Source organism: Thamnophis elegans, chromosome 5 (genome assembly GCF_009769535.1).
Source record: "Thamnophis elegans isolate rThaEle1 chromosome 5, rThaEle1.pri, whole genome shotgun sequence".
Lineage (NCBI taxonomy): Eukaryota > Metazoa > Chordata > Lepidosauria > Squamata > Colubridae > Thamnophis > Thamnophis elegans.
This window is the reverse complement of record NC_045545.1, coordinates 65,951,070-65,969,551: the sequence shown is the minus strand read 5'-3', so window position 1 is coordinate 65,969,551 and position 18,482 is coordinate 65,951,070. Positions and strand designations below refer to the sequence as shown.

General features: G+C 37.5%; 1 protein-coding gene across 1 annotated transcript; it reads left to right on the top strand.

The window, feature by feature from the left end:
- Positions 1-2,715: 2,715 nt before the first annotated feature.
- LOC116509727 (TLD domain-containing protein 2-like) lies at positions 2,716-15,226 on the top strand. The gene is made up of 6 exons (XM_032219010.1): positions 2,716-2,754; positions 4,506-4,670; positions 5,293-5,445; positions 6,747-6,842; positions 8,016-8,089; positions 15,091-15,226. Exons 1-6 carry the CDS (start codon positions 2,722-2,724, stop codon positions 15,224-15,226), a joined length of 657 nt encoding a protein of 218 aa, XP_032074901.1. The 5' UTR covers positions 2,716-2,721.
- Positions 15,227-18,482: the final 3,256 nt, after the last annotated feature.

Below are 18,482 nucleotides of genomic sequence, written 5' to 3'. Positions count from 1 at the left end.
GCCTATGTTGTGGCAATTAATGTAGCATGAAGACAGTGGATCTGATTAGTGTTGGAATTGATGGAGAGGTAGAAGGTCCTTATACTCCACATAACTCTTCAGCCAATTTCCCAGGGTTGTTAGAATGATAGAAAATGCTAATATTGGATGCCTAGAAATCTAATGAGATACAAATGTACAAATTAACCTCCCAGAGGTCTAGTTCCAATACGATTATTCCAAAAGATACAACTTACTAATTTTATTAGACTTTGAATGCCAGAAATTAGAATGCTAAATCATAGTGTAGTTTTGTGGCTGCTATAATTTGCTTTTAAAAAGATCTTGACTTAGCATTAATTGCAATACAGACGATCTTATGCCCTATTTCTAAGATGTAAAGAAGCACATGTACAAGATAGGCATAAGAACTGTTCACAGCATGAACAGTTGCATTTCGTTCACCAGTCTCATTTCTATGGAAAATGCTTTGTGACGGTGGATTTTCTACAGAATGCAAAGTCAGGTCTAAGCCTCTTTGCTGCTTCTCCAGCCTGAATTCACAATGACTTCTAGGCACAGTTCATTTCCCCCATCATTTCTGATAGATTGCACAAGGGAGCCAGTGATGAGATTCAATTTTTTTTTACCACCAGTTTGTGGGCCTGGCTTGGTGGGCGTGGCTTGGCTTGGTGGGCATGGCTTGGTGGGCGTGGCAGAGGAAGGATACTGTAAAATCCCCATTCCCTCCCCACTCCAGGGGAAGGTTACTGCAAAATCCCCATTTCCTCCCAATTAGCTGGGATTCAGGAGGCAGAGAATAGATGGGGGTGGGGCCAGTCAGAGGTGGTATTTACTGGCTCTCCGAACTACTCAAAATTTCCACTAATGGTTCTCTAGAACTGGTCAGAACCTGCTGAATACCACCTCTGAAGGGAGCGCAAAAGAAGGGTCCTTTTTATCTATCATTAATATGTTTGCTTGAAGCTCAGTCACAACTATTGGCTGCCAATTGGACAGAACCTAAAAATATTGTGGCTCATCCACATCATTATCTCAATTGTCATTAATTTTAAATTCAAAAAGAACAGAATAGATGTAGATTTCTGATCACATCTTGACCAACCTTCTAACAATGACTTTAAAAGATGTATGGCAGCAAGTTCTTATTCTACATACTGTATATTACTGCCAGGAGTGCTGTAACAGGATTAACCCTAGTCTCAGCAAAAGCCAAATAGTGTTGATGGGATTGGGGGGGGGGGGGGCTGATAAAAGTTAGGAAAAAATCCAGTGGGAGGAAGAAGAATTCTTATTCTTAAATTCTAGAAATTGTAAATTGGTCAAACATTTTAGGTAGTAGGGAGATAACCATTTTACTTTTTTTAAAAAGTTGGAAGAGGTACTTTTGATCAAGTTATACATTTTAGAAACACTCCACAAGCAAATCCATCCACAGACACATTGACCTACAACCAGCTTACGAATCCCTCAGAATCCAAATCAACCACGCAGCCAACCAGAAAGTGCACCAACCCGCAACCAATCCACGCAATTCCCCCAGCAGCAATTCACCTCCTGACCTGATGTAACCTCTTATCACATGACACATCACAAGACTCTCCGTGATGACTCACACCTGATCCATCACAAGACCCTCACTCGACACACCCACACCTGAAGCCCTTATAAACAGAAGAACATTGATACTGACATTCCCTAAACTCTGCTGAAGATGTTACTTAGCCTGGTAATGAAATGTTTGGAAACCAAGCCACAAGCTCAGAGGATGAATCCTTACCCTCATTTTAGAAACATTAAATCATATATTTTTTCTCCTGATTTTTTAATTATTATTTTTATTTTAAACACTTAAACACATCAACAGACATAACTTAAAACAACACTGGAACTAAAAGTTCCATCTTATAGCAGTTACATATCGGCGAATCTTTACAGTTATTGTTTCCCCTTCTATACATTGCAATTTTATGTTTGTGGTCACCTTGTCTCTTACTCTTTTTTGTGTTCAAGTCCTTAATTATTCATATTTAGCCATTTACATCAGACAATCATATTACCTATGTTATATTGTATATACCTTTCTTACATTAATATATCTTAACTTCTCTTTCCTACTCCCTATCTTATCTCTATATCCTAATTGTTCTACTATACCTTAATTTTACATTTCCGAATTTCCTATTTCTTGTTTCTATCTTCTAGCCATTTGTATCATTTCCCCCAAACTAAATAGTATTCTGACTCCTCCTTTCCTTGTATTTTCCTCATCAATTAGTTCATCTCCGCACATTCTAAGATCTTCCTTATTTTTAATATTCCAGATCTACTAATCCAAACTGCTGACTTTCTACATTTCTGAATACATTTCTGCAAGATTCTCTGCTCATTTCTCCTTTAAAAAATCAACTTGGGAACAATTTTGTAATTTGTCCCACCTATATTGGCAATTCTGGCCAATCGATCCACTTCCACACACTTGTAAAGCTACAGATTTGAAATAAAAGAACTGAAAAGATTTTTAAGAGATTTGTTTTGTATTATCTTAGATGACAGCGCTTGTGAAACAGGAAGCTTAACTTCTTAAGGGAAGGATAAAGTACACAGTGTTTACAGGGAAGTGTTCTCCACAGGTTATCGGCAAACACCTGCTCTCCATACACGCTCTGCCGGTAAGAAACTCTCCTGTCCAGGGCTCTGGTTTGGACAATCACAGAAGGAATGAAAACTCCACGCTACCAGTACATTCTTCTGGTACGTACTTTTGTGCATGCTTTAGGGCAGAGATAGAAAAGGGAAGAGCAGAATGAAACTTTCACCTGACCCAATGGCACTAGCCATTCTCCCATCACTTGATTCTTTCTCACAACAACTATATTGCCACTCAGCATAAAGATGGCTGCTCCCAAATAATATAATCCCTACCTAACGGAAAAAATGGGGGAAGCTTCTTCCAGGTGAAGCAGTGGTTTTGTTTCGGAATTTTTTGGCTAAATAGCATTGCAGAATCAACTGAGGCTAGAACCTAGGCCTTGGTAGTCAACAGATGAACATGAAGAACTAACTATTGGACAAATGAATTCTGTGTTATAAAGTCAGTTGTGACTTTGGGTATAAGACGCTGCTACAGGTTAAGTTGCATTAGCTATTCCAGTGGTGGGGTCCTACTGGTTCAAACCGGTTCAGTTGAACTACTAGTGGTTTGGCAGCCTGGGTCACTGGAACTGGCAGCGATCCAGGCCTGCCACACCCCCGAACCAGTTCCATGGTCGGAAGTTCTGAATGTTGATTCCCCCTCTTCCCACTGTTTTAATTGCAGAGTATCATGTCCTCTACTGAAGTTGAGATTATCTCATTGATAGTAAAAATGATATGAAGAAAGAGAAATAATAAGCAACTGAGGGAATGATCAAAACAGCTCAGTGAGGAATGCATATGCTTGTTACATATTCAAAGCCGAGGGATGTGAATGTTCATGTTTCAGTGTGTGTGTGTGTGTGTGTGTGTGTGTGTGTGTGTGTGTGTTGGTTGCTAGAGAGAACCAGAAAACTGGGGGAAAGAGTATATGGGATCACAAAATAGAGCTTATGCAAGTTTACTTTATTTGCCATAAGAGAAAAATAAAGTATATTTTATATCAAGTAGTAACTCAGTCTTGCTACATCATAGAATTCTTAAATGATACAGTCAGGAAATACAGATTGTTACCATACTCATCAAACAAGGGAAAAGAGTAACTGGAATTTTTATTACACAAAGAACAAATAATGTCTAATACCAATTCATGACTTCATGATACCTTTGACATACATATATATTAATCCAGTGTAGTATAGAGACCAATTCACCTATGGAATTATTTTCAGCAGAAAAAAGGAGATAAGAATTTCAGAAGGACAGCTAATAGAATTAGATATTAACAGTCCATAGAAGAATTGTTAATTGTCTTCCAACGTCAAGTATTAAAGTCCTCCTCCATCCTGCCAATGGAAGTTAACACACAAGTCTTAATAATATTTGTAATGTCTTTCAGATGAATGGCATGTTTCTAAGGTTGGAAAAAAGTCTTAGTCATTCTGTGCAGAAATCTCATTGCAATACTAAATAGATGAGGAGAAATGAATATGCAGCAGCTATCACTGCAAATCTTTTCAATCCTGAAGAATTCCCAATGCAAATTTTAGGCTTGCTTTGAAAACATTCTGGCTACAGAAAGAGATCCATAGGAAAGATGCACTAATGCAATGTTACATGAATCATAATACCTCCTTCGTTCTTATGAGATTATTCAAGGCTTAATGGAAAAAGGATATCTTGTTGAATTGAGATTACAACACTTTTTAAAATGGCTTGTTATGGACAAATTACTCATTTCACTAACTTCATGTAAATGTCATTGTCTTTTGGAATATAGGCTGATTTATCCAACTATTTAATGGGAGATGTTCTATAGGCCAGGTAGGAAAAGAGAATTCTCACCTTATTTAATGATGTTTTTTTGCCAGCCCAATCTGGGCGATGAAACTTTGTCTCTAGAACCTGAAGAGGAAGCTGATGGGCTAGACTCAGTCAGGACAAATGCAGATGTTCCATCCCAAGTTGCAGAAGAATTGAATGAGCCTATACTGAATGCTCAAAGTAACATCTTGCACACAGAAGAAATCCAACAGGTAAATAAATTTTCTCTGTATATCTTGGAATTTTACACTTTTCATGGGAATAGCTAGATATTATAGCTTAGCCTCTTTGCTGTTGTCTCTGGAAATTGCATAGAAAAAGCCCATTTCCTCCAGACAATGTATTAGGTGATGCAAGTTTTATCAACACTTTAACTGGGTTCAAACATTATGCGAAGCCACAATGTAGCTTGTCGAAGCTACATTGTGTGACTCCAACCATTGTACTTTGTAAGCCATTGTTTTTTGACTTAGGTGCTAATGGTTTAGGGTGTAAATTGAGATGTATTCAATCAACTTTGGTTAAACAATGATTTAGCCTGGTAGGTAAATCCAGCCATTTTGTTCTCTGATACCAAATTTCCCTGGTAGGACTGATGTAGTTTCTGGCAAAGATTGAATATTTACTTTGCTTAGGTACCATCCAGAAGCTGGATGAGGGAATCTCATTTTTAGTTATGTATTTCATAATTTGCAGCCTGCAAAGAACGTGCTGATTCTAGTGCAACATTTCCAAAGATGAACAAACTGAGAAGGAAAAGATAATCAAAGGAAAATAAGAGTTGTTACAGGGCAAGATGTGAAAAATTGATCTTGTTTATATGGTCCCTCTCAGCTAACTCCACATCTCCCTCTGCGAGTGACTGCCTATCCTTGGAACCTTGTCTACTGCACAGCAAGGGACGGATTTAGTCTGAAGACCATGTATAGAAGCATGAGCAACTTGGCCTCCCCTGTGTTATTGGTTATCAGGGATACTGATGAGCAGGTAACCCAGATAGGTCTAAATCACAACTTTACATATGTAAGATTGATGATATGGAAAAGAAGAATGCTAATTAACGAGGTCTAACTCAACTTTAAATAATCAAGCAATTATTCTTCTCCATTCACAATATTAAGAAGCAGTCAACAATATTCAGTAGATCCTCCTGATCCATTAGAAGGGGTTTGAAATGGGAAATGGGAATATGTAACAGAAATGGAAAGATCCACTTTACTATGATATAATAACTACACAACCAATTGGTCTAGTGCAGGGGTGTCAAACTCAATTTAATTGAGGACCGCATCAGAGTTGTGTTTGATCTCAGGGGTCAGGTGGGCATGGCTGGGGTGGGTATGACCAGCTCGATATAACTTATGTGTGTGGGGAGCACCCCTTCTAAGCTCCATTTTCAGCTGTGATGCCAGCAAAAATGGAGTTTGGGAGGGAGAGCTGGCAGAGTGCTGCAGGAGGCCAGCACAGCCCAAAAAGGAGCTCATGAGGGCCCACACGGCCCTCCCAAGCTCCATTTTCACTGGCAGAGCCACCGTGGGCTGGTCTCATGCTGTTTCCGGGCAGCCCCATGAGCCAGATCTAAGCACCCCATGGGCTAGCTTTGGCCCGCGGCCCTTGAGTTTGACACCCTTGGTCTAGTGGTTAAGGCACCAGGCTAGAAATCAGGAGACCATGAGTTCAAATCCAGCCTCGGCATGAAAGCCACCTAGGTGACCTTGGACCAGTCATCCTCTCTCAGCCCAACACACTTCACAGTTATTTGTAAAAATAATAAAGCAGAAAATAAAAAACAGCTCATTATATGTAGATTGGAGGTAATGCAAGTCATCTTGATGGATACAAAAAAGTACCTCGCTTCAGCACCCAAGGCATAAGCTGCCCCCTGAGCTACTATTTTAACAGATGATTCAGAAGCCAAGTTCCACTTTAGAAATATAAGAATTCACGTTTATAAAAAAAAATCTATTCATATTAATGCTAAACAAACTGTTGCTGTATTATTATTATTTGACAACAACTATTTGAAATTCTAGGGAGTTTTGTACACAACATTGTAATAATAGAAAGGATTCTGGATTTAAAAGAGAAAAATGGCTTTGAAATATAATTCAGTAATTCATAGACTGAAGTAATCTGCATTTTAGCATGTTTAATAAATAGTCAATGTTGGTTCATTCAATATAATAGGCTAAGCAGACCATGACATCATGATGAGTAATGTGCAGAAAAATAGACAGCATTAAACTCCTGAAAGCTGAAACATATTCTCTCCTCTGTAACTTTTTCAGATATTTGGAGCTTTTTCTTCTACAACTATTCATGTGAGCAGTTGTTTTTATGGCAATGGAGAAACATTTCTGTTCTCTTTCACTCCACAACTCAAGGTGATTGAAACACCATGTTAATCTCTATGTTGAGTGAGTTGCTTTTGTATTTACAGCTTCAGGAGACAATAATTACACAAATTTTGCCAGTCACTAAATTGCTATGGCTATAAAGGGTGCAATTTAAAAGATTTTGTGGTATTGTTATGTTCCAGAATATAACTTGGCCAAAATTGTTTTAATGCCAACCCTGAAAGGGTTTTTGATTAGAGAATGGGCTAGGGAAACTGAAATTTAACAGAAACTTGTGAATTTCTTCTTGTGATGAAGATGAAAGAAAAAGAAAACATAAATGACAAAACAGAAAGCATATGGAAATGTTTGGGATAGAATATAACCAGTCTGGTAATTTATTTATTTAATTTATATCCTATCTTTATTATTTGTGAAAAACATATTGGATAAATAGTTGGAATAACAGTGCAGATTAAACATGAGTTGGTATTTTGATATCATTGGGAAGACTAATGTAATTTTAGGCTGCATCAATATAAATATTGTTCCCAAGTTCAAGAAAAACTAAGAGCTCCACTTCATTCTGTATGATTCAGACCCTAAGTTGGTATTGTTTGTTTCTGGCACCACACTTTAAGAAAGATTCAGACAACCTGAAAGAGATTTAAGGAGCAACAAGATGAGAAGAAGAGTAGCTTGAAGAACTGGGATATTTAACCTTGAGAAAAACATATTAGAGGAGAGTACAGTAGTACTCTTCCACAACATGAAAAGATGTGCCCAAAAGGTCAGTGGAAAATATTCAATGAAATGTCAGCAAAAAGTTTGCTAATAGCAAAAGGACTTTGACAATGGGTTCTTCCTCTTTAGATATCTTCAGATGAAGGTCAGACAATTTTCTGTTGGGAGGGTTAATATGCATTCATACACAGAGCAGTGAATTGCATCAGCACCATAAATCAGGATGCCTTCAGGAATTGTCCAGCCAGCATGCTACCTTTCTCTGATGCTTTATTTCTATGCATATCCACACGTATGTGATCATGAACAAGAGGATAATAGCTAGATATACAATTAGATATGATCTATTAAATCACACTATGAAAAGATTCAAGCTATCACTAGAAATAATATGAGTGGGAATTTTTTTTGGTATAGGAAGCTTATATGGTTTTATTCCTAAACTGCTTAATGCTGTGCTTTTGATTCCCTTGCCAGGTATTTAAATGGTCAGGCAAAAATACCTTCTTCATGAAAGGAGATGCAGATTCTTTAGCCATTGGTGGAGGCAGGTATGTAGCTTTGAAAGATAGCTACTGTAAGTAATAAGAAAATTAATTTGTCAGTTCAGCATGCCTGCTGCAATGCAATCTTTGTGGAGAATCTCATTACCTATTTTGCATGGCTAAGGAAGATCATGAATTGGAAGAGAGTTTCCCCTATTTTTTCCTCACCAAATCTACTATTACTAGCAACAGTACATGTTCTTTTATCATCCTTTTTTTTTTTGTTAAACAGAACTTTTTTATTTTTCTTTAAAAAAAAACACAAATATGTCATCATTTGTCAATCATTAAGACATTGAAGTACAATTTTTTTTGTTGTGTGTACCCCTCCCTCCCTCCACCCCCCCCACCCCCCCTCCTCCTTCCCCCCCCCCCGACTTCCCAGAACCCGTACACGGTATGGATTTTTAACTAACACAGTCTAAAATCTATTGAGAAAAAAGAAATAAAGAAATTAATGACATTCTAGATTGACCTTAGCTTCTTCTTACTGAACTGACTTTTAACAGTTTAAATCATTTCTGATCTTAAGCATAGGCTAACTGGAATTTCTTAGTCCCGTATTTATTTTGTATATAGTCAATCCATTTTTTCCAGTCTCGTTTATATATCTCATTTGAATGATCTTTGAGATATGCCGATATTTTAGCCATTTCGGCTAAGTTTGTTACTTTCAATGTCCATTCTTGGATTGTAGGCAAGTCTTCCTTCTTCCAATATTGCGCCACCAACAGTCTTGCTGCAGTTATCAGGTGCAGAATCAAATTGGTCTCTACCACTGTAAAGTCAGTACATATACCTAGTAAAAATAACTGAGGAATAAACTTTATCCTTCTTTTAAAAACATTTTGCATGACCCACCATATTTTTATCCAAAATGCCTTAACCTTTTGGCAGGTCCACCATATATGATAATATGTAGCATCGAGAGAACCACACCTCCAACATTTAGGCTGTACATTCGGATACATAGAAGCCAACTTTTTAGGATCTAAATGCCATCTATAGAACATCTTGTAAAAATTTTCTCTCAGATTTTGAGCTTGTGTAAATTTCACATTTCTTACCCAGATTCTTTCCCATGTATCCAACATTATTGGTTCCTCAATATTTTGAGCCCATTTTATCGTACAATCTTTAACTAATTCTGTTTCCGAATCCATTTGTATTAATACATTATATATCCTCTTTATATGCATTAAGCTTTGATCTCTTATTTGTTTAAACAGATTATCCTCAACTTGGATAAAACCAATTTTTTGATCTATTTTCCACCTAGCCTGTAATTGCCCATACTGGAACCATGTTTGAACTACCTTCTCCTCTTTTAATACCTCTAAAGATTTTAATTGTAATACCCCCCTTTCCGAGGTAAGAAGCTGTCTGTAAGTAATTCTGTCCTGTTTTTGTGCTGTATTCATATTTTCATTTGCGTGTCTAGGAATTGCCCACATGGGTATCTTGTCATTTAATTTATATTGGTATTTCTTCCAAACCCGCAATAAAGCATTTCTTAAAATATGACTTTTAAAATTCTTATCCAATTTTTTGTTGAATAACAGGTAAGCATGCCAACCAAATACCAGATCGTATCCCTCAATATTCAATATTCTATCATTGGTTAAATGAGTCCAATCACTAATTACAGATAATGCCACTGCATCATAATATAGTTTTAAATTAGGTAGTTTCAATCCTCCTCTCTCACGTACATCTTGCATTATTTTCATCTTTACCCTCGGCTTCTTTCCTGCCCACACAAATTTGTTGATACCCTTCTGCCATTCTAAAAGGTTCGCATCTTTTTTAAGTATAGGTAACATTTGGAAAAGAAATAAAAATTTTGGTAAAATGTTCATTTTCACTGCCGCTATCCTACCCAGCAAAGATAAGTGCAATTTCTCCCATTTTTTCATCTCTGTCTGTATGCTATGCCAAAGTGGTTCATAATTATGCTTATATAATTTCCCATTTGAAGTTAAAATGTTAACTCCAAGATATTTGACTTTTTTAACTACCTCACATTCTAGCATCACTCCTAATTCTTCCTTTTGTTTAATATTCATATTTATAGCTAATATTTTGGTTTTTCCTAAGTTTATTTTAAAGCCCGACACTTGACCATATTGATTAATCGTATTCATTAAAACCATACTGGATTCCTGCGGTTGTTCCAATATTATGACCAAATCATCCGCAAAAGCGCGGACTCTATATTCTTGCTGCCTAATCTTGATCCCTTTTAAACCATCCAAGCCCCGTATTTTATTCAACAATACTTCCAAAGTTATAATAAACAATAATGGGGACAAAGGACAGCCCTGTCTTGTACCTTTTCCAATTTGAAAAGAGTCTGTTAAACTTCCATTGACTATGATTTGTGCTGTTTGCTGTTGGTATATTGCTTTAATTGACTGTAAAAAATTATCTCCTATCTGCATTTTTTGCAGTATCTTCAGCAGAAATTGCCAGTTAACTCGATCAAAGGCCTTCTCAGCATCCAAAAATATAAACGCAGCAGGGATCTGGTTGTTCTTTCCCAAATATTCTAATGCATTAATAATTAATCTAACATTACTTTTCATCTGTCTCCCTTGTATAAAACCTGTTTGGTCCGTATGTATCAATTGTTGAATGACCAACATTAACCTATTTGCTAATATTTTAGTAAAAATTTTATAATCTACATTCAGTAATGAAATAGGTCTATAATTTTTGGGTTGAGTAGTATCTTGATCTTCTTTGGGTATCAAAGATATAAACGCTGTCTTCCAAGATGGAGGGACTTTACCTTCCGTTTGAATCATATTAAATAATTCTCTAAGAGGTTCTACCATTTCTAACTGTAAGTTTTTATAGTAAACCGCTGTCAAGCCATCTGTACCTGGTGCTTTCCCTGACTTTAATTGCTTAATTACCTGCAGGATTTCCCCCGAGGTTATTGGTTGATTCAATTTTTGCCTGTGTTCTTCTCTAACTGAAGGTATTTTCTCTTTGTCTAAATATTTGTCTATGTCTAAACCATTAATTTTATCCCCTTTATACAGTTCTGTAAAAAATTCCCAGAAAGCCTTTTGAATCTCTTCCTGTTGAAACACCTCCTTCCCTCTGTAAATCAGTTTAGATATATTTCGAGTTTTCCTTTTTTTCCTAATCTGATAAGCTAACCATCTGCCAGGTTTGTTTGCATTACAAAAAGTATTGTGTTTTGCATATAATAAATTAGTAGCTACCTGGTCAGAGATCAACATGTCAAATTGAGATTTTAATATGTTAATAGCTTCCTTAACCTTTGTATCATCTGGGTTCATTGTTAACTCCAGCTCTTTTCTCTTAATTTCCTCTTCCAGTTCTGTTCGTTTTAACCCTTGCTTATTTCTATGTGTTTTATTTATATTCATCAAAACTCCTCTCATATACGCTTTGCTTGCGTCCCATACAAATTCCATAGATGTACCCTTATTCATATTCAAAACAAAATATTCAGATAGTAATTTTTTACAATCATTAATATACTTTTCATATCTAAATAAGTTTTCATTCAATCTCCAAGACCTTCTTGCCTGCACTACCCTTCCCAACTCCATCCAAACTGGGTTATGGTCCGAAAGGACCCTAGCTGCAATCTTTGTTTTCTTGACCCTAGAAAGCAAATCATTAGTGGTTAGAATAAAATCAATCCTTGAGAGGGATTGATGCCTGTCCGAGAAGAAAGTGAAGTCATATTCCTCTGCATTTCTTTCTCGCCAAATATCTCTCAATTCAAAATCATCCATAATGTCAAAGAAAGATTTGGGTAACTTTGCTCGCATCTTGGTATTTAGGCGGGAAATCTTCTTATCTCTCTTAGTGTCTATCACTCCATTCCAGTCACCCAATAGTATACAGGAACTATAGTCCCACTGTACTAATTTAGCATGAAGATTTCTATAGAATCTATCTTGCTGTTGATTGGGAGCATAAATTCCCAAAAGTAATGTCTTTTTCCCTTCTAAGATTAAGTCTAAAGCAATATATCTTCTGAAGGGATCTGCTTCTATTAATTCAGCTTTCATATCTTTTCTTAAGTATACAACTATACCATTCTTCTTTTCCATAGCAGAAGCTGCAAAATGTTGACCAAGTTTTGAGTTGATCAAATATTTTTGATCAGTTGACTTGATATGAGTTTCTTGCAAACAAATTACATCGTTCTTAAACTGTTTGAGATAATGAAATATTTTCTTCCTCTTCTGTGGAGAGTTCAGTCCGTTGACATTCCATGTTAAAATCTTAGTTGTCATCTTTGGTTGGTTGAAGCATTTTTAGAGCTTCCTGCACGGCCTGTTTAACCTTAGGTCTAGCTCCTCCCACTGCTTCCAGATTTGTTATTGTAGTTCCTTGATCGATGGCCGATGATTGTTGATGCTGTTGCTTTTTAGCTTGTTTCTCCATACGTCTAGTAGTCATGCGGCTAGGTCTTGGTTCCATAGTACCTTGCACTTCTAGAGAAGAGAGATGCTCCATCTTGTCTGGTGGTTGTGTAGTTTGCTGTCTATCCTGTCCTTCTTGTGGTCTTTCTCTAGGTCCAGATGGTGCAGGGTGTCCGGCCTTCAATATATTATAATAAAAATCTTGGGCTTTCCATACAGAGTTGAGGCGGTACCTTTGCTTATCAAATGTAAATATGATGCCAAATGGTGCATCCCATCTATACTGTATCTGACGATTTCTGAGTTCTTCGACCAAAAAAGCGTAGTCTCTCCTGGCTCTTAACATTTGAGGTGGTATCTCTTTCAAAACAGCCAGGTCTTGACCGCCAATTTGAAGCTTAGTGTTATAAGACGCTTGCAGTACCATATTTCTAAGCTCTCTTGTAGTAAAATATATAACGATGTCTCGAGGAAGCTGCTTCTGCTTTGCCAGCCAGGAGTTAACGCGGTAAGCTTTGTCAATTTGCCAGTCTTGGTTGGTCCCTGGTCTTCCCATCAGGCGGTCAAAAGCTTCCGATAGGATCTGTTTCAGGTTCTCCTGTTTGTCCTCACGCAGCCCCCTTACTCTTAATGCGAACTCCATTTGTCGGTACTGTATCATAATAATTTCTTTTTCAGCATTTTCCACTTTTTGTTCCACCACCTCTGTTTTCAATGTCAAGTTAGCATTGGCATCATTAAGAACCTCTAGAGTATCTTCCACTCCAGAAATATGTTCTGTTAATACAGTTACAAGACTCAGCATGTCGTCTCTAATTTTATCAACCTTAGCCTCAAATTTCTCATACAGCTCCTGTTTAAGTCCTTTTATTTCACTTTTAATTTCTTCTTTCATTTCTTTTATTTCCTCTTTTCTCTCCTCTCTATTATCTCTAAATTTATCTTCCATTTTAATTGTCTGTGCATTAAGAGCCTCGCTTAGATTACTCAGGAAAAATTCTTTCGTTAACACATCCCCAGCAGGGGGCGTAGGAAGCGGAGGCTGCAGCTTTGTGCCAGGCACTGAGGATGTGCCCCTGGAAGTAGAGGGTGACGACTTCAAGTTAATATTTGGTTTTGAGGCCATTTCAAAATTTATCTGCCTGCAGTTAATAAAACTCTATTGCCTGAATATGCAGCTTTAAGTAAAGAGGCTTTTATTTTGAAGTTTAAGGCTTGGCAAAACTTTCAGTGAGTAAACATTGTAACAAGACCGTTCAGCAGATTCATCACCATTTAACTTCCAGATAAGCAAGGTTAATGAAGGAGTAAAATTCTTCTATTGTGAAACCAAAACATATGATAAGCAATCTCTTTTGTTTTGAATTCTTGTGAGGATTAGCAAAAAGTGTTCGTTATTACCGGAGAAACCAGCCTGCTCGGAGCCATTTTAAAAGCCTCTAAGTAAATAATTTTTCGGAGGAGAAAAAGAAAAGAAGCTAAAATGTTGATAAACAATTATTGTCCACGCAGTAAACGGATTCAGCTCGTGGTAAGATTAAATCAAACAAAACTTTGAGCAGAGTGGGGGAGACCTACTTTGTCCTGCACAAGGCAGTTTGAAGTTCCCAGCACGGACAGCCGTTCTGCCTTGGGCTAGCCCCCCTTTCCTTGCAAGCACAAAAGCTGCAAAAATCGAAGAGCATTTGCCAGCAAAACAGTTTCTTCTTTCCTTCTTGCCTGAAGGATAAGAAAACCTGATAAGACGTCAGATGGAAGATCCTCTAAACAGGTACGTAGCCAGGAATTCGGAGGCAGCTGATTTTTTGCTGCCACCACCAGCAGGCTCCTCCCAGGAAGTTCTTTTATCATCCTATTTTTGATGTTTGTAGCTCATAAATGACATTGTCAATGCTACCAGGTGTTTCAAGAAAAAACCATTTGATCTAGAACAGTAAAATTGCCCTAAAATGTGGATTGGGTCTATTGTTTTTTTTTTACTCAATGCAAGTCATCACTATCATGCTCTCCTTAGTTCTTTCTTCTGCTATATCATGTTGACTATGTCATTCTATCTCCTATTTCCTCTCTTCATATTCTTGTTATTCTAATGATATAATGCCAGCTGTTGAGTTTTTCTGCATGTAATTTTATTGGACATTGGAATAACTACCAAGTTGTGAATATTATTACTTGTCAAAGTTACCTGCTAGGGCATTTTCTCTTCCACACTGGTCTTTTTCATTTTCATGCACCAGCAAATGTTGGAAGAATGCTAAGAGATGCAATTGAGACTATCTCCAAAATGTCCAGGGTTTCCAAGAATTCTTGGAATGAAAGAATTCTGCATTTGATTTTCTTAGTAATAGTGTTAAAGTGATAGGTATGTCACAATTCTGCCAGAGGAAAGCGAGATTTTGGAGTAAAAAACAAAATGCTATATATTTAGTATAGATTCTATCACCCTATAGCACTATCCAGCATCCCAACTTAGAAAACAAATGCAAAGCTTATATTCTAAATGGACTCCAGCAAATGAGTCAGTCTCATTGTACCATTGAATAGGTTTTGTGCTATGGAAGTTATTCTATATGCCATCTCTTGCCTTGTATGCAGTGGTAAATTTGGACTCTGGCTAGATGGAGATCTGAACCATGGAGGAAGCCACCCCTGTGAAACCTTCAATAATGAGGTATTATCACCCAAAGAAGAATTTGTCATCCGAGACTTGGAAGTTTGGACACTGTCTTAACTGGAAGAAAAATCAAGACATCTCTTCATGCACTTTCCAAGCACTTAAGAGGATTTGGCCAGTAGTTCTGCATCAGTTTGTCAAATCCTCCTCAAATGAAGATAATCCTCTTGTGGATTCTGTCTTTATATATTGGGAAGAAAGCAAGTAATGCTGGAGTCTTACCAATTTCCTAATATTTATACCCCTCAATTACCACCCTCTTCTCATTAGCTGCACCTAAAAGTAGTTTGTCCTTTGGGTGTATCCAGGTTAGTTGTCGACATATGTAGTTCAGATAGGAAGTGATGTTTGGGTAACAATCTTATTAGGAATTGGTAAGCAATAAACGTATTTGCCACCATTGCTTGCTAGGAAAGTAACATAAACCTATTTTGTTTTTTGCTTTATCAGATACCTGACCATGTATTGTATGGGTCAAACTATTTTCATAATAGAAGCAAACATATTGCTCTTGGGATTCACCAAAGACATTTTTACTTGCTTGTAAATATTAAGTAAAGAAGGAGGAATTTCACGACAATGAGTTATTAAGCAGTGGAACAAGCTGCCTCCTGGAGTTTAGGGTGTTTAATCACTGAAGCATTTCAAGCAAAAGGTTGGAAAGCCATTTCCCTAGGAAGCCAGAAGATTCTGGTCCTGAATAACAGGTTGAGCTAAGATCCCTTCCAACCCAGATTCTATACTTCGGCTTTATGCTTTAAAATGTGAAATCTCTGTAGAGACTTTCATAGGAATTCTTACGTCTTGTGATACTTAGGAATAGTCGAGTATTTATATCACAACACATTTCTATTGTTTTATTTTGTTCACATGCCCAAGTACTTTCTCCAGAGACATATTTCTCTAAATGTGCTAGTGCCTACAAACAATGGCTCCATAAGAGGAGAATATTTATAGCTCAGAGTTGGTGCTCTCTGAGCTTGGTAGCTCATGCATGGAATACTACAATCATTTCTTTTTTTTCTATAGCAAGTCATCTTTTGAGTTGAACTCTGATGATGTAACGTGGACAGGTCTTCATGTCCACGTGGGCATGGCTTCATACATACAGCAGTGTGTTGCTGTTGGCTTCTTGCAGGGAAGTATTGGTTTTGCATCACAGGACCTAGTTAGGGGGTTGTTGTTGTTTTTTGGTCTGCAAGTATAGCTTTGTAAATGATAGTTCTTCTTTAATACAAGCCATGCATCACTCAGGTTTTACATCAAACTTTTTAGCCTTTTCCTATTAGAGAAAGTTCACTTTATTAGCAATGCATTTGCAACATTTTGTCTCCAGAAATCTGCCACATCTTCTGTAATGTAATATGGACCATTTTCACTATTGTATTTCTGGCATCATTTTTAAAAAATTTCAAAATTCTATCACATTTATAAATGAATAAGAAGTTGGTTGTTGTGACTGTCCAGCATAGGAATACTGGCAGAGCTTTTTACAATGAATTAATTTTAAGAAAAGATTTTGAAAGAAGTCAACTAGTCATGGTTTGCAAATGGATGAGTTTTCTAACTTTTGTGAAACTCCTCTTTTAACAAGCACTGTTCTTTGACCTGGCTGAGCACCCTCTGAGAGTTGCAGTGGCCCAAAGAAGGAAAAAAAGAGATAATTTCAGAAAACAATATTTTCTCCCAGTCAATTCAATATTTCTCTTGATTTGTCTTCTTTCTCTAAGTTCTATTGTTACGAAATTATCTAGTGAAATTCATAAAAATTATTTTAAAGCGGGTTAAATTGTGCAGTGTTCCTATTAATAGTCTCCTGCCCTTCTAATTTGAACTGTATCAAAAAGCTACAAATATATTTAGCTTGATATAAAATAACATGGAATATGGGAAGGACCCGATAAACAATTTAGATACTCAAGTCATCCTAATGGCAAACCAAGTCAAGAATGGTCTTTTCAGATTAAAATTGGGTGAAATAGCTCGTATTGTACTCTGGTAGACAGAAACATAATTCAGATCATCATTGAAAGATTCAAGTGAGCTGAAAAAAATAACATGAAATCTAACAGATACATGCTAATGTCTTTACTAAAAGGCAAAAAAAATCAGACATAAAGAGACATACTTGGGTTACTGGAAAAGATTTTGTACATTATCAGTATGATATGACTGGAAAAAAGGAACATTCATTTTAAAGGCATACTGTATGTACTCTATAGTCTTTGCAGCTGGGGAGGAAGCTGGGGAAGGGAAAAAATGTTGTGCATCATGATTTTGCACCCATGTATAGGATAACCTGAATAGATAGCTGAATAGATAAAGGAGGACAAATGGGGGCAAAAGGAGGACACACTGTTTAACATTTGCATTTACATTCATTGGAGGGGAAGGAATTACAAGTAAGTAAACAGGCACACAATGGGGAATATACACTGAGATGAATGTATACTGCTCAAAAAAATAAAGGGAACACTTAAACAACACAATGTAATGCCAAGTCAATCACACTTCTGTGAAATCAAACTGTCCACTTAAGTAGCAACACTGATTGACAATCAATTTCACATGCTGTTGTGCACATGGAATAGACAACAGGTGGAAAGCATAGGCAGTTAGTAAGACATCCCCAATAAAGGAATGGATCTGCAGGTGGTGACCACAGAACACTTCTCAGTTCCTATGCTTTCTGGCTGATGGTTTGGTCACCTTTGAATGCCGGTGGTGCTTTCACTCTATTGGTAGCATGAGATGGAGTTTACAACCCACACAAGTGGCTCAGATAGTGCAGCTCATCCAGGATGGCACATCAATGCGAGCTGTGGCAAGGTTTGCTGTGTCTGTCAGCGTAGTGTCCAGAGCATGGAGGAACTACCAGGAGACAGGCCAGTACATCAGGAGGCATGGAGGAGGCCATAGAAGGGCAACAACCCAGCATCAGGACCACTACTTCCACCTCTGTGCAAGGAGGGACAGGAGGAGCACTGACAGAGCCCTGCAAAATGACCTCTAGCAGGCCACAAATGTGCATGTGGCTGCTCAAACGGTCAGAAAGAGACTCCACGAGGGTGGTATGAGGGCCCGATGTCCACAGGTGGGGCTTGTGCTTACAGCCCAACACTGTGCAGGACGTTTGGCATTTGCCAGAGAACACAAAGATTGGCAAATTTGCCACTGGTGTCCTGTGCTCTTCACAGATGAAAGCAGGTTCACACTGAGCACATGTGACAGACGTGACAGGGTCTGGAGACGCTGTGAACAACGTTCTGCTGCCTGCAACATCCTCCAGCATGACCGGTTTGGCAGTGGGTCA